The 16,400-nt window shown below is 42.9% G+C and overlaps 1 protein-coding gene across 1 annotated transcript; it reads left to right on the top strand.

Moving 5' to 3' along the window:
* The first annotated feature begins 8,825 nt into the window (after positions 1-8,825).
* Positions 8,826-15,981, top strand: LOC142959861 (interferon-inducible GTPase 5-like). Its single transcript, XM_076101352.1, has 6 exons — positions 8,826-8,907; positions 9,107-9,128; positions 12,401-12,846; positions 13,004-13,172; positions 14,489-15,039; positions 15,359-15,981. Exons 1-6 carry the CDS (start codon positions 8,826-8,828, stop codon positions 15,979-15,981), a joined length of 1,893 nt encoding a protein of 630 aa, XP_075957467.1.
* The last annotated feature ends 419 nt before the right edge of the window (positions 15,982-16,400 follow it).

Here is a 16,400-nt window from a genome sequence, read left to right as displayed (position 1 = left end):
TACCCATATTTGATTGGCTGAGCTGCATCACGTATATATCTCTAAATCATGTGTGTGCGGCTTTTATTTCAAAATGGGGGGGTCCTCTAAAAGTCTCTAAGACCTGAATGACTGTATGAGAGACACACACAGAGAGAGAGATAGAGGAGCGTCTGTGAGTCTGTGTGTTTATCAACATCACTAATTAGCTTGATCAGAAACACCTGTGTCCTTGCAGCCTTTTCATGGAGATAAAACAGGGAAACACCTTTCAAACAAATCCTCAAAATGCCCATAACCGTAGCTCCTATTGCTCCGATATTAATAAATGAGAGGAAGGATGAGTTGAAGAACAGATCCTGTAAAAATTGTGTCTGTAGTGTAAAAAATGTGGCTGAACTGGCGATCTAGAAATGGGGTACAGTGTTCTGTGGAAGATGTTTTTGAAGCAAAATTTAACATTGGTCTCTATGGAGCAGAAAGTTGGTTTTCCTCTCAATTACAGGCTTCTGTGCCAAATGTGTAAATCTGTGGGATTCCACAGTCATTTGTCTACAACAAGGACAAGATTAGCTACTTCTACATCCAGAAATTATGCATGAAGAGTGAAGATTGTGGACACAGTGGCAAAACACAAATCTTTTTTTCACAAGAATCTCAAGCTGCTCTTCACTCTAGCGGTGACATCACGCACTCTAAGCTGCGCAATACACACCCATTATAAAGTCAGAAAAGGGCTGAAAAAATCAGAAAAGTTAAATTGCTGCAGTTCAAAAAGTTTAAAATATGTCAGAAAGCTGAATTATGCGGCAATAGTTCAGGGGTTTCTCAACATTTTAAAGTTGAAATGGTGTCTGTAGCTGAAAGTATGAGGAAGTAGAAGGATTTGAAAGTTGAAGAACTTTAAGAGGATTAAAATAAAAATAAAACTAGAAAATGCATTTCCTGCTGAAAATGCGTTGGAATGCTGAAAGCTGAAATGAATCTCAAAAACATTGCTGAAAATAGATATCCAATTTAAAAAAAATTGCAAAAAGCTTAATAATTCAAAAAGTTGAAAGATTACAAATATGAAGTCATATGTAGCTGAAAGTATGAGAAGAAGGCTTTGAAAGTTGAAGAAGTTTAACAGGATTTGAAGATTTTCTCCATAGAGATCCCATTCAAAAGAAAATTGCAAATAGCTTAATATTTCAAAAAGTTAAAAGATTACAAATATGAAAAGTCATATCACCCCTCTCCTGAAAGAGCTGAACATTTAGATATTTGAACGGTTTCTGTGGCTTAAAAAATGTCAGCAGTAGTGATATTTGTAGTAGTAGTACTAGAAGTTGTAGTTGTAGTAGAAGTATTATTAGTAGTAGAAGTATTAGTAGCATTATAATAAGTAGTAGCAGTAGTGATATTTGTAATAGTAGTAGTAGAAGTTGTAGTAGAAGTATCATTAGTAGTAGAAGTATTAGTATTTAGAAGAAGTAGTAGAAGTAGTAGTAGTAATAGCTGTAGTAGTGGTCGTAGTATATAATATAACAGTAGTAGTAGTAGTAATAGTAATGGCAGTATTTGAAAAAGTCTAATTTTGAGCTTAATGTTTACATACAGTTAATCCATGGGGCTTTTATTTTGAAAGGGTGGGGCTGGGTGGGGGGGAGAGGAGACATAATCATAATATTTGACACATAAACAGAGGTTATTAAATGACAGGCTTCATCACAAGCATTTCAGTTATATTTCACTCTGTGGGGCTTTTATTTTGAAATGGGGTGTGGGGGGGAGAAGGGGAGAGGAGATGGACTCATATTGTTAGATTAACACAAACAGGTTATTAAATGACAGGCTTCATCACAAGCATTTCAGTTAGAATTCATTCTGTGGGGCTTTTATTTTAAAATGGGGTGTGTGTGGGGGGGGGGGATCCTCTAAAGATCTCTAAGAACCTGAATGACTGTATGAGAGAGACACAGAGAGAGAGAGAGAGAGAGAGAGAGAGACAGAGACAGAGAGACAGAGAGAGAGAGGAGTGCGTGTGTGTCTGTGAGTCTGTGTTTATCAACATCACTAATGAGCTTAATCAGAAACACCTGTGTCCTTGCAGCCTTTTCATGGAGATTAAACAGGGAAACACCTCTCAAACAAATCCTCAAAACTCCCATAACCGTAGCTCCGATATTAATAAATGAGAGGAAGGATGAGTTGAAGAACAGATCCTGTAAAAATTGTGTCTGTAGTGTAAAAAATGTGGCTGAACTGGCGATTTAGAAATGGGGTACCGTGTTCTGTGGAAGATGTTTTTGAAGCAAAATTTAACATTGGTCTCTATGGAGCAGAAAGTTGGTTTTCCTCTCAATTACAGGCTTCTGTGTCAAATGTGTAAATCTGTGGGATTCCACAGTCATTTGTCTACGACAAGGACAAGATTAGCTACTTCTACATCCAGAAATGATGCATGAAGAGTGAAGATTGTGGACACAGTGGCAAAAGACAAATCTTTTTTTCACAAGAATCTCAAGCTGCTCTTCACTCTAGCGGTGACATCACGCACTCTAAGCTGCGCAATACACACCCATTATAAAAGCAGAAAAGGGCTGAAAAAATCATAAAAGTTAAACTGCTGTAGTTCAAAAAGTATAAAAGATATCAAAAAGCTGAATTACGCCTCTTCAATGTCGCATGGGGGTCGGGATCAGTGCCCATGGACTGGCAGACCGGGGTGGTGGTTCCCATTTTCAAAAAGGAGGACCGGAGAGTGTGCTCGAATTACCGGGGTATCACACTACTCAGCCTCCCGGGGAAGGCTTATGCCAGGGTGCTGGAAAGGAGGCTCCGACCGTTTGTCGAACCTCAGATTCAAGAGGAGCAATGCAGATTCCGTCCCGGCCGTGGAACAGTGGACCAGCTCTTTACCCTCGCAAGACTACTGGAGGGGTTCTGGGAGTTTGCCCAACCAGTCTACATGTGCTTTGTGGATTTGGAGAAGGCTTTCGACCGGGTCCCTCGGGGGTTCCTGTGGGGGGTGCTGCGGGAGTATGGGGTGCCGGACCTATTACAATGGGCGATCCGGTCTCTGTACGACTGCAGTAGGAGCTGTGTCCGCATTCTCGGCAATAAGTCAGACACGTTCCCGGTGGGTGTTGTCCTCCGCCAGGGCTGCCCTTTGTTTCCGGTCCTGTTCGTGACTTTCATGGACAGGATATCTAGGCGCAGCCGGGGGGTGGAGAACGTCAGGTTCGGGGGTCTCGGGATCGCCTCTCTGCTGTTTGCAGATGATGTGGTCCTGTTAGCCTCCTCGGATCGTGACCTCCAGCATTCACTGGGGCGGTTTGCAGCCGAGTGTGAAGCGGCGGGGATGAGAGTTAGCACCTCCAAATCTGAGGCCATGGTGCTCTGCCGGAAACCGGTGGATTGCTCCCTCCAGGTGGGGACAGAGTGCCTACCTCAAGCGAAGGAGTTCAAGTATCTCGGGGTCTTGTTCACGAGTGAGGGTAAGATGGAGCGGGAGATCGACAGACGGATCGGTGCGGCTGCAGCAGTAAAGCAGGCTCTGTACCGGACCGTCTTGGTGAAGAGGGAGCTGAGCCGGAAGGCAAAGCTCTCAATTTACCAGTCGGTCTACGTTCCTACCCTCACCTATGGTCACGAACTCTGGGTCGTGACCGAAAGGACAAGGTCGCGGCTACAAGCGGCCGAAATGAGCTTCCTCCGTAGGGTGGCCGGGCTCAGCCTTAGAGATAGGGTAAGGAGCTCGGTCATCAGGAGGGAGCTTGGAGTCGAGCCGCTACTCCTTCGCATCGAAAGGAGTCAGCTGAGGTGGTTCGGGCATCTAATTAGGATGCCTCCTGGACGCCTCCCACTGGAGGTTTTCCAGGCACGTCCAACTGGGAAGAGACCCCGGGGAAGACCCAGAACACGTTGGAGGGATTACATCTCCCAGCTGGCCTGGGAACGCCTCGGGATCCCCCAGAATGAGCTGGAACATGTTGCCGGTGAGAGGGAAGTCTGGGTCAGCCTGCTTGGCCTGTTGCCACCGCGACCCGACCCCGGATAAGCGCAGGAAAATGGATGGATGGATGAATTATGCAGCAATAGTTCAGGGGTTTCTCAACATTTTAAAGTTGAAATGGTGTCTGTAGCTGAAAGTATGAGGAAGTAGAAGGATTTGAAAGTTGAAGAACTTTAAGAGCTCGCAACATCTGCGAGCTGGTTTTTGCAGAGACTCTGTCAACAGATACACTCGTGGACATGCTACCTTATCCATCAGGTGCGGAAACCACACAGTCTAGTGAGTTGGGCCAGACAGACAGCGAGACTGAAAAAGGGACAACAAAGTGTCAAACAACACAAGAGGACGCAAGGACACTATATACAGCAGCGTTGTTCTTAAAAAGACATCTTAGTGACACTCCTGGCATGTCATGCCCATGGCCTCCAACTTCTGAATATTTGAATGTCACTGAAGCACAAACTGTTGTTCCCCTTGCACTATACAATCTAGTTAGCTGGATTATAGGCGCCACTGACGAGCCAACACTGGATCATTATGTCAACATTGCTGATGACTTGCATTTGAAAGTGTTGTCTGTTTGTCAAGACATTGTGTACCTTGCTTCCAAGGGCCGTAAGCAGACACCTAAGTCCTTGACTTTAGGCTTAACCATTCGACATTTAACAGGATCATCACGCATTGTGTCACTGCTCAACAGACTGGGACATTGTGCATCATGGGACACAGTTTTGAGTCTAGACACTAGCCTTGCCCAACTGACACTAGTAGAAGGCGGAGACAAAATACCAAAGGGATTCTCAAAGAGGGCACCCACAACACTTGTGTGGGATAACATTGACTTTGGGGAGGAGACTCTATCAGGTCGTGGAACTACTCACCATACAAATGGAATTATGCTCCAGAGTTTCGCCATCGAGCCTATGTCCACAGCAATCAGACAGCCACTAAGGAAGGGAGTTTCCTCATTCAAAGCCCCCACCCCAATGCCTATAGAACCGTACCATCAGTCCAAAAGGCAAGGGCCACAGAACTTGCATCAAGCAGTGCAGGCAGCGACATGCAGAATGGACACCCACTTTGCTGCACAAGCTGAATTTGCATATGTTTTTGTGAAGTCCACATGTACGGATAGATGTGCAATCCCAAGCTGGACAGGGTTCCATACACTGCTTCAAGGTGAAAATACTCTGCAGAAGCCAGCATTGTATTATCTTCCAGTAATTGAGGCCTCACCAACAGAGATGTCAACAGTGAACACTATCCTGAAGCGAAGTGTCCAGATTGCTGAACAGCTAGAACTGGATCATATAGTTTTAGTGTTTGACCAGGCTATATATGCCAAGGCACAGCAAATACGCTGGAAGAATGATGACTTTACACAACATTTAGTGATTAGATTAGGCGAGTTCCATACATGCATGTCCTACCTGAGTATTTTAGGCAAAAGGTTTGGAGATGCAGGACTGCAAGACATCCTCATTGAATCAGAAGTTGTTGCCCCAGGATCCATCAATGGGGTAATAAATGGTCATCACTACAATCGCAGCATGAGGGCTCATAAACTTCTCTATGAGAGTCTGCAGCGCATCAGGTTTATCAGCTTCTTGGACTCCTTGCCACCACAAGAGAGAGCTGTGTGCATGGATGTCATCACTGACATGAAATGTGACTTTCCAGACAGATTGATGGATGTTTTGAGTGCAGATCAGAGGTTTGATAGTATGTGTTCCAAATATGCTGACTTTGTGCAGAGGAAAAGTACAGAGAATGCAACATTTGCTTTCTGGAGCTCATACATTGACATGATGCAGCTACTCCTCCTGTTTGTGAGAGCAACGCGAGAGTCAAACTGGCAACTTCACCTGTCAACAGTCCGATTAATGATGCCATGGTTTTTTGCCTACGATCGAGTAAATTATGCTCGATATTTACCTGCGTACTGGCTGGAAATGGTGAATTTGCCCATCACACATCCCTCTTGCCACAGTGAGATGAATGTGAAAGGCCAGTGGACTGTCCAGCGACAAAGTGTTCATGGATTTGCCTCCATTGCTTGCGACCAGGCTATTGAGCAAACACTTAACAGAGACGCCAAGACAAAAGGTGGTTGGACAGGGATCACACAAAATCGGTCTGCAGTGTATCGCTGGATACTGTCACAGCATGAAAGAGCCGCTATAGCAAGACAGTGTGAATCAATGGCAGGGATATCTCCTGAGCTACGGACACGAAAATACCTTGACAACACACGCATCGATGCTGATGAAAAGGCTGTGAGCAGAATCATTTCCACCATTGATTCCATGCTCAACCCTTTTGATGTATACCAAGACAGCATTGTGTGTCTTAGCTCTGGAAGAGTAGCAACAGAAGAAATCATGAAGGATTTGCTTGTTGCCTCAGAAAAGGGTGAAAATGCCGTAAAATAATTTATGGACCAGAGACTGTTATCCAATTCAGTTGACATATTTGCCCCCATAAAATCACAAAAACTCAAGACTTTCAGTGATCAGGTAAAGCCAAAAAAGAAATCTGCAGCAGGCAAGGAAGTGATTTTGCGTGCTGACAAGAAGTTATTTTCCAGGCTCCTCATCCTTGGTCAGAGCAGAAAAATTGAAATGAGGGAAATTCTGTCATATTCCTTGGGAACTGTGTCATATCCATTAGCAAGTGCTGATGGTTTACTTGCCAAAACAAATAAATCAGCTCTCATGGATCTATTGGAGAACAAAGGTGGAGACTGCTTGGTTGACCAAGTTCCAGTGGATGGTGCCATTCTTTTTGATGGTATGGCAGTCATACAGGCCATGCGATCCAGACCAGGTACATTTGGAGAGCTTGCAGAGACCATACTGTGGAACATACTCCAACTCGCTTTGCAGCACAAGTGTACACGCATTGACTTTGTCATTGACCAGTATCCACTCATCAGTATCAAAAACCTAGAACGGTCACGTAGAGCTGATGCAGGGTCACAACGCATCCAAATCTTTGCCCCGGATCAGAGGACCCCAACCCAATGGAAAAAGTTTCTCTCTGAAGGAACAAATAAGGAAGCACTTGCCGAATTCCTGTATATTGCATGGAAAAATGCAGACCTTACAAGAGTGGGCAAAAACCTCTGCTTGTGCATCACACATAAAGATCAATGTCACTGTGTGACTGTTAAGGAGGGTGTACAGACTGTTCGTGTTGTTGAAGACCTGCAGTGTGATCATGAAGAATGTGACACAAGGGTGTTTTTACATGCACAACATGCTGCACGGGAGCATAAAGCTGTCATTATCAAGAGCTCTGACACTGATGTGGCAGTCATTGCTGTAAGTGTGCAGACAGATTTGGGATGCAGCTTATATGTTTTCACAGGGACTGGCAACAGGACACGTATCATTGACATTACCAAGGTGTCATCAGCTCTCGGAACCAGTGTGTGTTCAGCCTTGATTGGAATTCACACATTCTCTGGGTGTGACTCCACAAGTGCCTTTTATGGCAAAGGAAAAAGAAAGACATTTTCTGTTGCATGTGAAAAAGATGAGTACCTTAAGGCTTTTAAAAGTTTAGGTACCAACTTTAACTTGGAGCAGTCAACATTTGCACTTCTTTGCCAGTATGTATGCCACTTGTATGATCAGCCATCTGCCGAAAATGTAAATGAAGCTAGGTACAAGGCTTTCTGTATGGCATCATCGGCCTTGCCAGAATTATGCATTCCCCCTACTGCTGATGCCCTCCATCAGCACTGCAAAAGGGCAAACTACCAGGCTGCAATAATGAGGTCCTGTCTCAAAGAAAATATAAGTGCTCCATCACCTGCTGGATATTGGCAAATAGAGGATGGGACCTTGCACGTCACCTGGATGACCAGAAATCCGGCCCCTGACAGTGTTTTGCATGTGATACACTGCGGCTGCAAAAGTGCCTGTGAGACAGGCAGATGTTCCTGTTTTCTGCAGGACTGTGTTGCACAGACTTATGTCGTTGTTGTAATTGTGCCAACACAAAAGAAACTGAGGAACTGGAAGATAACTGTCCTGACACTGACAGTGAGGACTGAGTGTACTTAATCTGTTATTCATTATTCTGTTTTGTACAGTTTTATATATCATATTTCATATTTTTCATAAAGATTGTTTTTATGGTTGATCAGTGTTTTCATTTGTGGAAGAATGAATGAATGAATGAATGAATGAACAAACAAATGGTCTTTGGTATAAGTACAATTACTGCCTTTTATTGATACAAGGAAGGAGGTTTATTTGTCACATACATAGAAATAGTGTGAAGAAAGAAACATCAAGAAATATTTTTCATGAATAGCAAGAGGGAGTATAAAGTGCAGTGTGTGTACAGTCCATGTAAGATCGTCAGTAAGGTGCATTCCCAGGTATTTCAAAGTTGATCTAAATGACTTAACACAAACATAACATTATCGTATATTTGCCTCATTGTTCTTCTTGGACGCGGCGATGTATACAGCACTGTTTAGAATCCATTTAGCACACTTTTGGGGATGTTCGGATGTTTTCCTCTTTTTCGGTAACGTTGTATCTAACCATGGGAGCCGCCATCTTGCCATTCTGTTGACAAAAAGCAGCTACCTCATTGGTGTAGAACGATCACGTGTCGAACCGTGCCGCCACTCGCGACCAAGATCCGATTACGCTCTGAAGAAACTAGTTCTGCATAAAACATAGACGCATCGAGAATCGACTGAAAATTCAGCGACGAACTTTTTTTTGGTAGCTTTACATGACTCGTTCTTTTTTATGAACTAAAGATTGTGTAGATGCACGACTGTGGAGCGGGATGAAACGATAACAGGGTTCACCTTACGGCCTATATGGGCGGGACTAAGACGCAAGGTGAGGAGGCGTGGAAAGGAGTCGAGGAGGCACAAAACCGTGAACTGAGAAAGACCCAAGGTAGGATCCTGAGTCCAGTGGGGCTGCCTGGTTGATGCTAGTATGTGAGTAGAAGATGTGTGAGATCATCTACTCAGTCTTCTTCAGAAGACGTTCCTCATTCTCTTCTTATTGCGATTCATCAGTTTGAGCCACAAGTCAACGAGCAGCGGACTCTGAACTCTTGAGGTAACTCCACCTTTTCTCTTCTTTATGTTAGTCTGCTGGTTTATGGGAGTTTGGTGAGAACTAGAAGTGAAGTTATTGCTGCAACTCTTCAGTTATTGAGGACAAAGAGAAGGTGAGATTTTAGAGGAAACTGGATTGTTAATTTAAAAGTTTCAAAGTAAATTATAAATGTATTCTTTCTAAAACTGATTCACTGTGATGTTTTATTTCCTCTGATATTCATATCAACGTGTTGAAGGTTGGCGGTAGTTTGTTGAAGAACTGATGTATTTACCTCAGAGATTTGGTAGAAGGGTCGAGTAAACATGGACTAATAATAGTGGTGTTACGTTTAATTAAAGGTCAATAAAGGGACCCAAGATATATATAAATATACTCACTGAACATTGTTAGAAACGACTAAAACTGTTACTGATGTATTATTGTATGTTCTTATGTCTGTTGTGTTGAATCTTGTCCTTCCTGTCTGTCCTGTTCACTTCACCAAGGTGTGGTCATAACGAGTCCAAACAGTGGTGGCTGGTGGAACATGTTCTAGGTAGGTCCATCCAATCAATATCAGCAAACATCCCAGAATGATTTAATGCAAAAACATTAAGGTATTAAACACGTATTACTACTTTACAGTTAAAAATGTACCTTTATTCCAACACGAAAAAAGCAGTAAATAACACTTTGATAAACACGTCAGGACATCTTATTTTAGTCACCTTCACAGGATCAACCATGACAATATCAAAGTACATATTGTCGTGTTTTAAAATAAAGATATAAGCACGAGAGAACAAACTGCTCTTAACTGCAACTCTTTAGTAGCATAACTTCCTCATGCAGGTTACTGCCACGGTACAGACTACAGGTTCCAGGCTTCACCTACATTCCCCTGGGTCCTAAGTCCCTCCATGTACAGCTACTTATCACCCTCTATGTACCAACGTACATTTATAACAAATACCACACATATTACGGTAATCAGCGTTGCATGTGTGTCTGACCAAAATACCAAAAAAGAAATGATTCATTTAAATTATTTTTTTAGAGTTTTTAAAGTGTTTTGTTTGTAATATGTATAATAATCATCATTTAGTTATCACTACTGAGAATTTAACTAACATAAGAACATGACGTAGATAGGTTTCAGTTTTCAAGGTGTATATTTAAATATCATCTCTTACACACATGAAGATAAAGTTGTGAACACCGGCTGAATATCTATGATCAGAATCATTATAACTGTGTTATAACTGCTGCTGTGTAAAGGGAATACTGCTGCTAACAAGAACCTGATGTGTTTAAAGTGTTTGCAAACCAAATGTTATTGACCTTTTGTTCCTATAGCAGTACTTTCAAAATAAAAGTGCGCAATACACTACTTTTTAATTCATAATTGAACTTTTCGCATAACAATTAAACATTTTGATCGTTGCCCAGCACTAATAATAATATATATATCATATGATAATATTCAGCTGATCTGGGATCAGCTCGTTCAGCTGTAGTTTCTCCTCTCAAACAGGTCTTGGAGGAGTAGTGCCCGCGCTCGCCTGTAGAGACTAGTCCTGACGAGGACGCGCAGCTCAGGGTGATACAAATTCTGCCCGAGTTGAATCTTTTTGAGGACGCTGATTGGCTAAATTGTATGTCACACATTCATATATTTAATCATCAATTGGTTAAACTGCTTCATAGACCCGCCTCCTGTGGGAGCTGCTGAGACATGAAGACACGCGGAGAGGACGTGCAGGAAAAGCATATCTTTACCGCAGATATCATATTTTACACATATTACTGGGTAGATATTTCAAAAACACACATATTGACAATTTGTATAATTTATTATTTTTATTTTTATTTTCTGTGGCTCAAGGTGGGGGGGGGGGGGGGGGGGGTGCCGTAGTGCCCTCTACACTGCCCTCATCCAACAGGATGTTCCGTATGTGTCACTTTGGGACTTCAAGAGTTAAAATCAAGGATAAAACTGTATAAGGAACTTTCCAGGATATATAAAGTGTCTGGGACACCGTGGGTCCTTATGGGATATATTCACTGAACATTGTTAGAAATGACTAAAACTCTTACTGATGTATTATTGTATGTTCTTATGTCTGTTGTGTTGAATGTTGTCCTTCCTGTCTGTCCTGTTCACTTCACCAAGGTGTGGTCGTAACAAGTCCAAACAACATTTGTTTGTGATGCGATGAACTGAACTTAGAGGAGGATCTCAGATTGAACCGTCTCCACTGAGGTGAATTTAATTTATATCTAAAGGATTGAAGATTAGGGTCACATTGTGTCAAACATTAATCACATGTCAATACGATACAAAACAGTGACAGATTTACAATACTTTATATATTTTGGGATGTTTTTCTAGACTTGTTGGAGAGTTCTTGTTCCAGGTTTTGGACTCTTAAAGTCTTTATATCTACTGTTTGAGATAATAAGCTGTACTAATAGAGTTGGTTTGACTTTACTTAAAGCAGTAGAAGAAGCAGCAATAGTTGTAGAAGAAGGAAGTGTTTGAAGCAGTGTGTTGAGCAGCCACTAGAGAGAAGCATTGTACAGGTTTACACCCTGACAGCAGCAGCTGTCTGTATATTAATATGGATATAAATACAACAAAGATACAGCAGAACAGCATGGAGATATTTACCAGAGACACGTGGTAATAAACAACAACTAGACAAGAAACTCACACAATCTATACATGTTGATTTGATGAGGACAACATGTATAGAGGTTGTAGTCTGGTTAGTAGTGTAGAGTAAGAGTGTGTGGAATACATGGAATAGTCTCTTGACTGACATTGACGGGGGCGCTGGCGAGTCTAACGCCGCTCCGTCTGGCAGTTTTAGTTTTGTTTGATTTTCCTACCGTAATCACAATTTAACCTATATTTTGGTTTTATTTAAAAGTGTAGTTAAGTTTAATCATCGTAAATAGCCATTGTTCTCTGTTTTTAACTCTACTGCAACGCTTCGTCTTGGATTTGGATTTGTTTGCTTACCTGTTGCACCTGCTCTCCACTGCTCCCGTCTACTCCCTGGACAACTAGCTGGCTAGCTGGCGGTCTCTCGCTAGCCGGCGGCTACCGACGAGCCAGCCGGCTCCCTGTTGGATACCCTTGTCCATACTCCTTGCTACTGCCCTGAGGCGGGTGGCCTGGATAGCCTCTCAACTGTCCTGGTGCGGTCAGTCTGACTGCTGCTTCTTCAGCCAGCTGTTAGCTAGCCGCCCTCCAGTCAGCGTGTAGCTAACGTTGGCAGCTGACTGAACTGCCTCCTCCGTTTCCTCGCCTCATCCATCACCACTTTTTTTCACTCAGCTCCGATGACCTGCCTGCTGTGGACTATCCTGGCGTGCCTGTCACTTCTCCAACTCCGGTCATCAAGTCCGTGGCTACCGACAAAAGACCTCAGGCTGGCATGGTTCTGCAATACTCCACCTCGCAACTCCTCCAACTCAACAACTTCTCTGCTCCTCCGTTTATCTCAGCCATCAAAACACTTGGACTCCTCCGTCGACCCCGGTACATCCACAGAGCCTCCCGCAGAAAGTTTGTTTACTCCTGGCCTGATCGCTCCACTCTTTCCATCCCCTCCCTCTGGTCAGCCGAGCGCACCGCCACAACTCATCACCACAACAATCTGCACGAGCGAGTTGCCTGCCTCCGCCCCCTTACCAGAGCACCCCAGCCTGCCCAAATTCATCCACATCTCAAAATTGCTCTGTTTAACACCCGATCCCTAAACAACAAGGGCCTCTTACTGAGTGAATTCATAACTGACAATAATCTGGACTTATTAACCGAAACATGGCAAAACCAACAGGACTGATATAAAATCATGGATGCAACAGAACTTTCTCAAACTCAACTGCAACAAATCTGAAATACTCATCATCGGCCCTAACTCCCTCACCCGTTCAGCCCAGCCCTTCTCCTTCAACATTGATGGCTCCATCGTCACCCCCTCCACCCAGGTCCGCAACCTCGGTATCATCCTCGACCCCACCCTCTCTTTCCTACCCCACGCCAACCACATCACCAAGACTGCCTTCTTTTACCTCAGGAACATTGCACGCCTCCGACCCTCCCTGTCCTCTGCCACCACCGAAATTCTCATCCATGCCCTCATAACATCCAGACTCGACTACTGCAACAGCATCCTCTATGGTTCTCCCAACAAAATCCTCAATAAACTCCAATATGTTCAGAACTCTGCCGCTCGACTGCTCACTTCCACCCGCCGCTATGAACACATCACCCCGGTCCTTCACAACCTCCACTGGCTCCCGGTCAAATACAGAATAGACTTCAAAATACTACTCACCACCTACAAAGCCCTAAACAACCTGGCCCCTCCCTACCTTTCAGACCTCCACGCCCCAACCCGTTGCCTCAGGTCCGCCGGTGCAAACATTCTGAAGACCATCAGGACCAAGCGCCGGACCTGGGGTGACAGGGCCTTCTCAGCTGCTGCACCTCTCCAGTCACTTTTTTTTGTTTTCTTTTTTTTTGTTTGTTTGTTCTGTTTGTCTCTGCCTTGTAAAGCGTCTTTGGGTATCTTGAAAAGCGCTATAGAAAATTGATATATTATTATTATTATTATTGATGAATAGATATATATTCACGAGTCATGATTCTCTTTGTTGTTGATTTCTTTCTCTTTGTAGTTGTTTTGTATGAAGGCAAATCACTGTCAAAATCCGAGAGTGTGTGTGTGTGTGTGTGTCTGTGCGTGAGTTCCCGCGTGTAGACGGTGTAATCGTATCTGTATCAAGTGTAGCCACAGACAGCAATATTTAGTAGTCATATTCTGTTTGTTTCATCTGTTTAATACGTTTTATGCACTTTAACAGAGTTCTGAAGAGTTTAAGCTATTTTGAGCTCAGGAAATATCTCAAATAATAACTTTATGAGTGTTTCACATAAAGAGGGTATCAAACTCTCTTGTAAAGCTCTTCCTGTGTCAATGATTGTATTTTTAACGATTGCAGCAAAGTTCTTGCTGAGGAAAAACCATCACATCACTCTCGTGATTATTTATCCCCCTTTTTCAGGGGGTGTAACGCATACATCCACAGTTACACAACGCACTTTATTGTGTATTACTGTGTATTGTTTAAGACTGTTGAAGTTAGATTTGTTCAATATTCAGTCGACATTGGTGACTTCTCTTTGCTTATCACTGCAGCTTTGTCCTACTTGTGATTGTAGTCTCATGCTATGAAATCACAATGGCTATTGAGGGAATGTTTTTTATTTAGAAAATACATTTATCTCAATGCAATCTCTTAACTTTGGGTATTATAATAATATTTACTTTTTGTGTGCATGATTAGATTAGGGTGAGTGTATATTTACTGCAATTCCCCAAAACAAAATAGTACAATTATTTCTTTATTTTTCTAGGAGAGCTATGGAGAAGTTTGAAGAAGAAGTTAAAGAACTTATCCAAACCAGGGGACCTGCCGAGGCAGCTGCAAAGATCAAGACTTATTTGGATGAGCAGAAGAATATTCTAGTAAATATTGGCATCACAGGCGAGACCGGCTCTGGTAAATCCACCTTTGTTAATGCCTTTAGAGGCTTAGCTGACGGGGATGAGGGAGCCGCCCTCACTGATGTTGTAGAAACCACCACAGTGGTTACACCATACCCCCATCCACACCATCCCAATGTTGTATTATGGGATCTTCCTGGTATTGGCACCACCAACTTTCCAGCTGACAACTACCTGGAGCTTGTTGGATTTGAAAAGTTTGACTTCTTCATCATCATCTCAGCCAGTCGCTTCACAGAAAATGATGCGAAGCTCGCTAAAGAGATTCAAAGAATGGAGAAAAAGTTCTACTTCGTTCGCTCAAAGATTGACAATGACGTACGTGACGACAAAAGACGTCACAAGTCAGCGTTCAACGAAGAACAGACTCTGGACAAAATCAGGGAAAACTGCATTCAAGGTAAGTCTGAGGTTAAAGGGGAAGATCACCAATGCCTACAACTTTAAGGTTTATGCAACAATGGTTACAAGCAGACACTGCCTCATTTAAAGGGCAGAAAGAACTAAGGAGAGCTAACGGGTAGTACATTGAGTCATGTGATACTGGCAGAGCCACTAATGAGGGTCTGTTGGCCTGACTGCTCATCTCCTCAGATCTAAAAAAACATAGGCTACCTGTCTCTGTGTTGGGCCTGGAGAGGGTTGCTGGGGCTTTTTCTAATTTTATTATGATATCATCTGAAATAAACTTCTCTATTCTCTTTGTCTGGACTAACAAGGTGTTAAGTCTCAACAAGTCTTCTTGATGTCCAGCGTTGAGCTCCACCTGTACGATTTCCGTCTGTTGGAGGAGACCCTGAGGAAAGAACTTCCTGCACACAAGAGACATGCTCTACTGTTGGCTCTACCCAACGTAAGTCTTGGGATCATCCGAAAGAAGAAAGAGGCTTTTCAGTCACAAATAAAGTGGCAGGCTTTATTGTCTGCAGGCATAGCAGCTGTACCAGTTCCTGGGGTCTCTTTTGCTGCTGATTTAACCATGATGGTTACTGTCATCAGACAGTACCAAGTTAGTTTTGGTCTTGACAGCTCTTCACTGGAGAATCTTGCTCGTAGTGCAGATGTGCCTTTGAATGATATCAAAGCAGTGATGACATCCCCTTTGGCTGGAAATGAAATCAGCAAAGATCTTATCATTAAGCTACTGAGCACATCTGTGGCTGGCGCTGCATTACTGGCAGCAGAGGAAGGGTCTAGATTGATTCCATTAATAGGAATCCCAGCAGCAATGGGCCTCTCTTTTATCTGCACCTACAATGCTTTGAATACTTTCCTCACCATGCTTGCTGAGGATGCACAGAGCGTGTTTACAAAGGCCCTGGGTTTGAACACCTCAGTCTGATACCATGGGAATGGAAATATGAAACCTGTAAAACTGTCGGTGTACAATGCAAATGAGCTTCTGAATTATTTTTGAGAGTGCACTATAATATTACTATAGTAAAAGTACTGCATACAAATCAGTTTTTTAACCGTGTCGCACATTTAACCAAAACACAAATCAGAAATTGTGACGCTTACTTTCGCTTAATGAGCTGAAATTTGTGATTTCTTAATGATGGAAACCCAGTTTTTTCATAATGAGTTCTCCGTGTCGAGTTCCAGAAGTTTGTACAAACACACAGAACATCCTTGTCGTTCACTACCATCTAGTGGACATATCCCTTACATTACCATAAGGTTTTTCTAAATGACAGCCTCTGTGAAAAGGTACGTTTGAATAATTATTAAATGTTTGTTCTCATGGATATAAGTTATTCT

This window comes from Anarhichas minor, unplaced genomic scaffold (genome assembly GCF_050575085.1).
Source record: "Anarhichas minor isolate MPS153535 unplaced genomic scaffold, ASM5057508v1 ptg000027l, whole genome shotgun sequence".
NCBI lineage: Eukaryota > Metazoa > Chordata > Actinopteri > Perciformes > Anarhichadidae > Anarhichas > Anarhichas minor.
The sequence above is the reverse complement of the archived record's forward strand: the minus strand, read 5'-3'. Positions and strand labels throughout refer to the sequence as shown.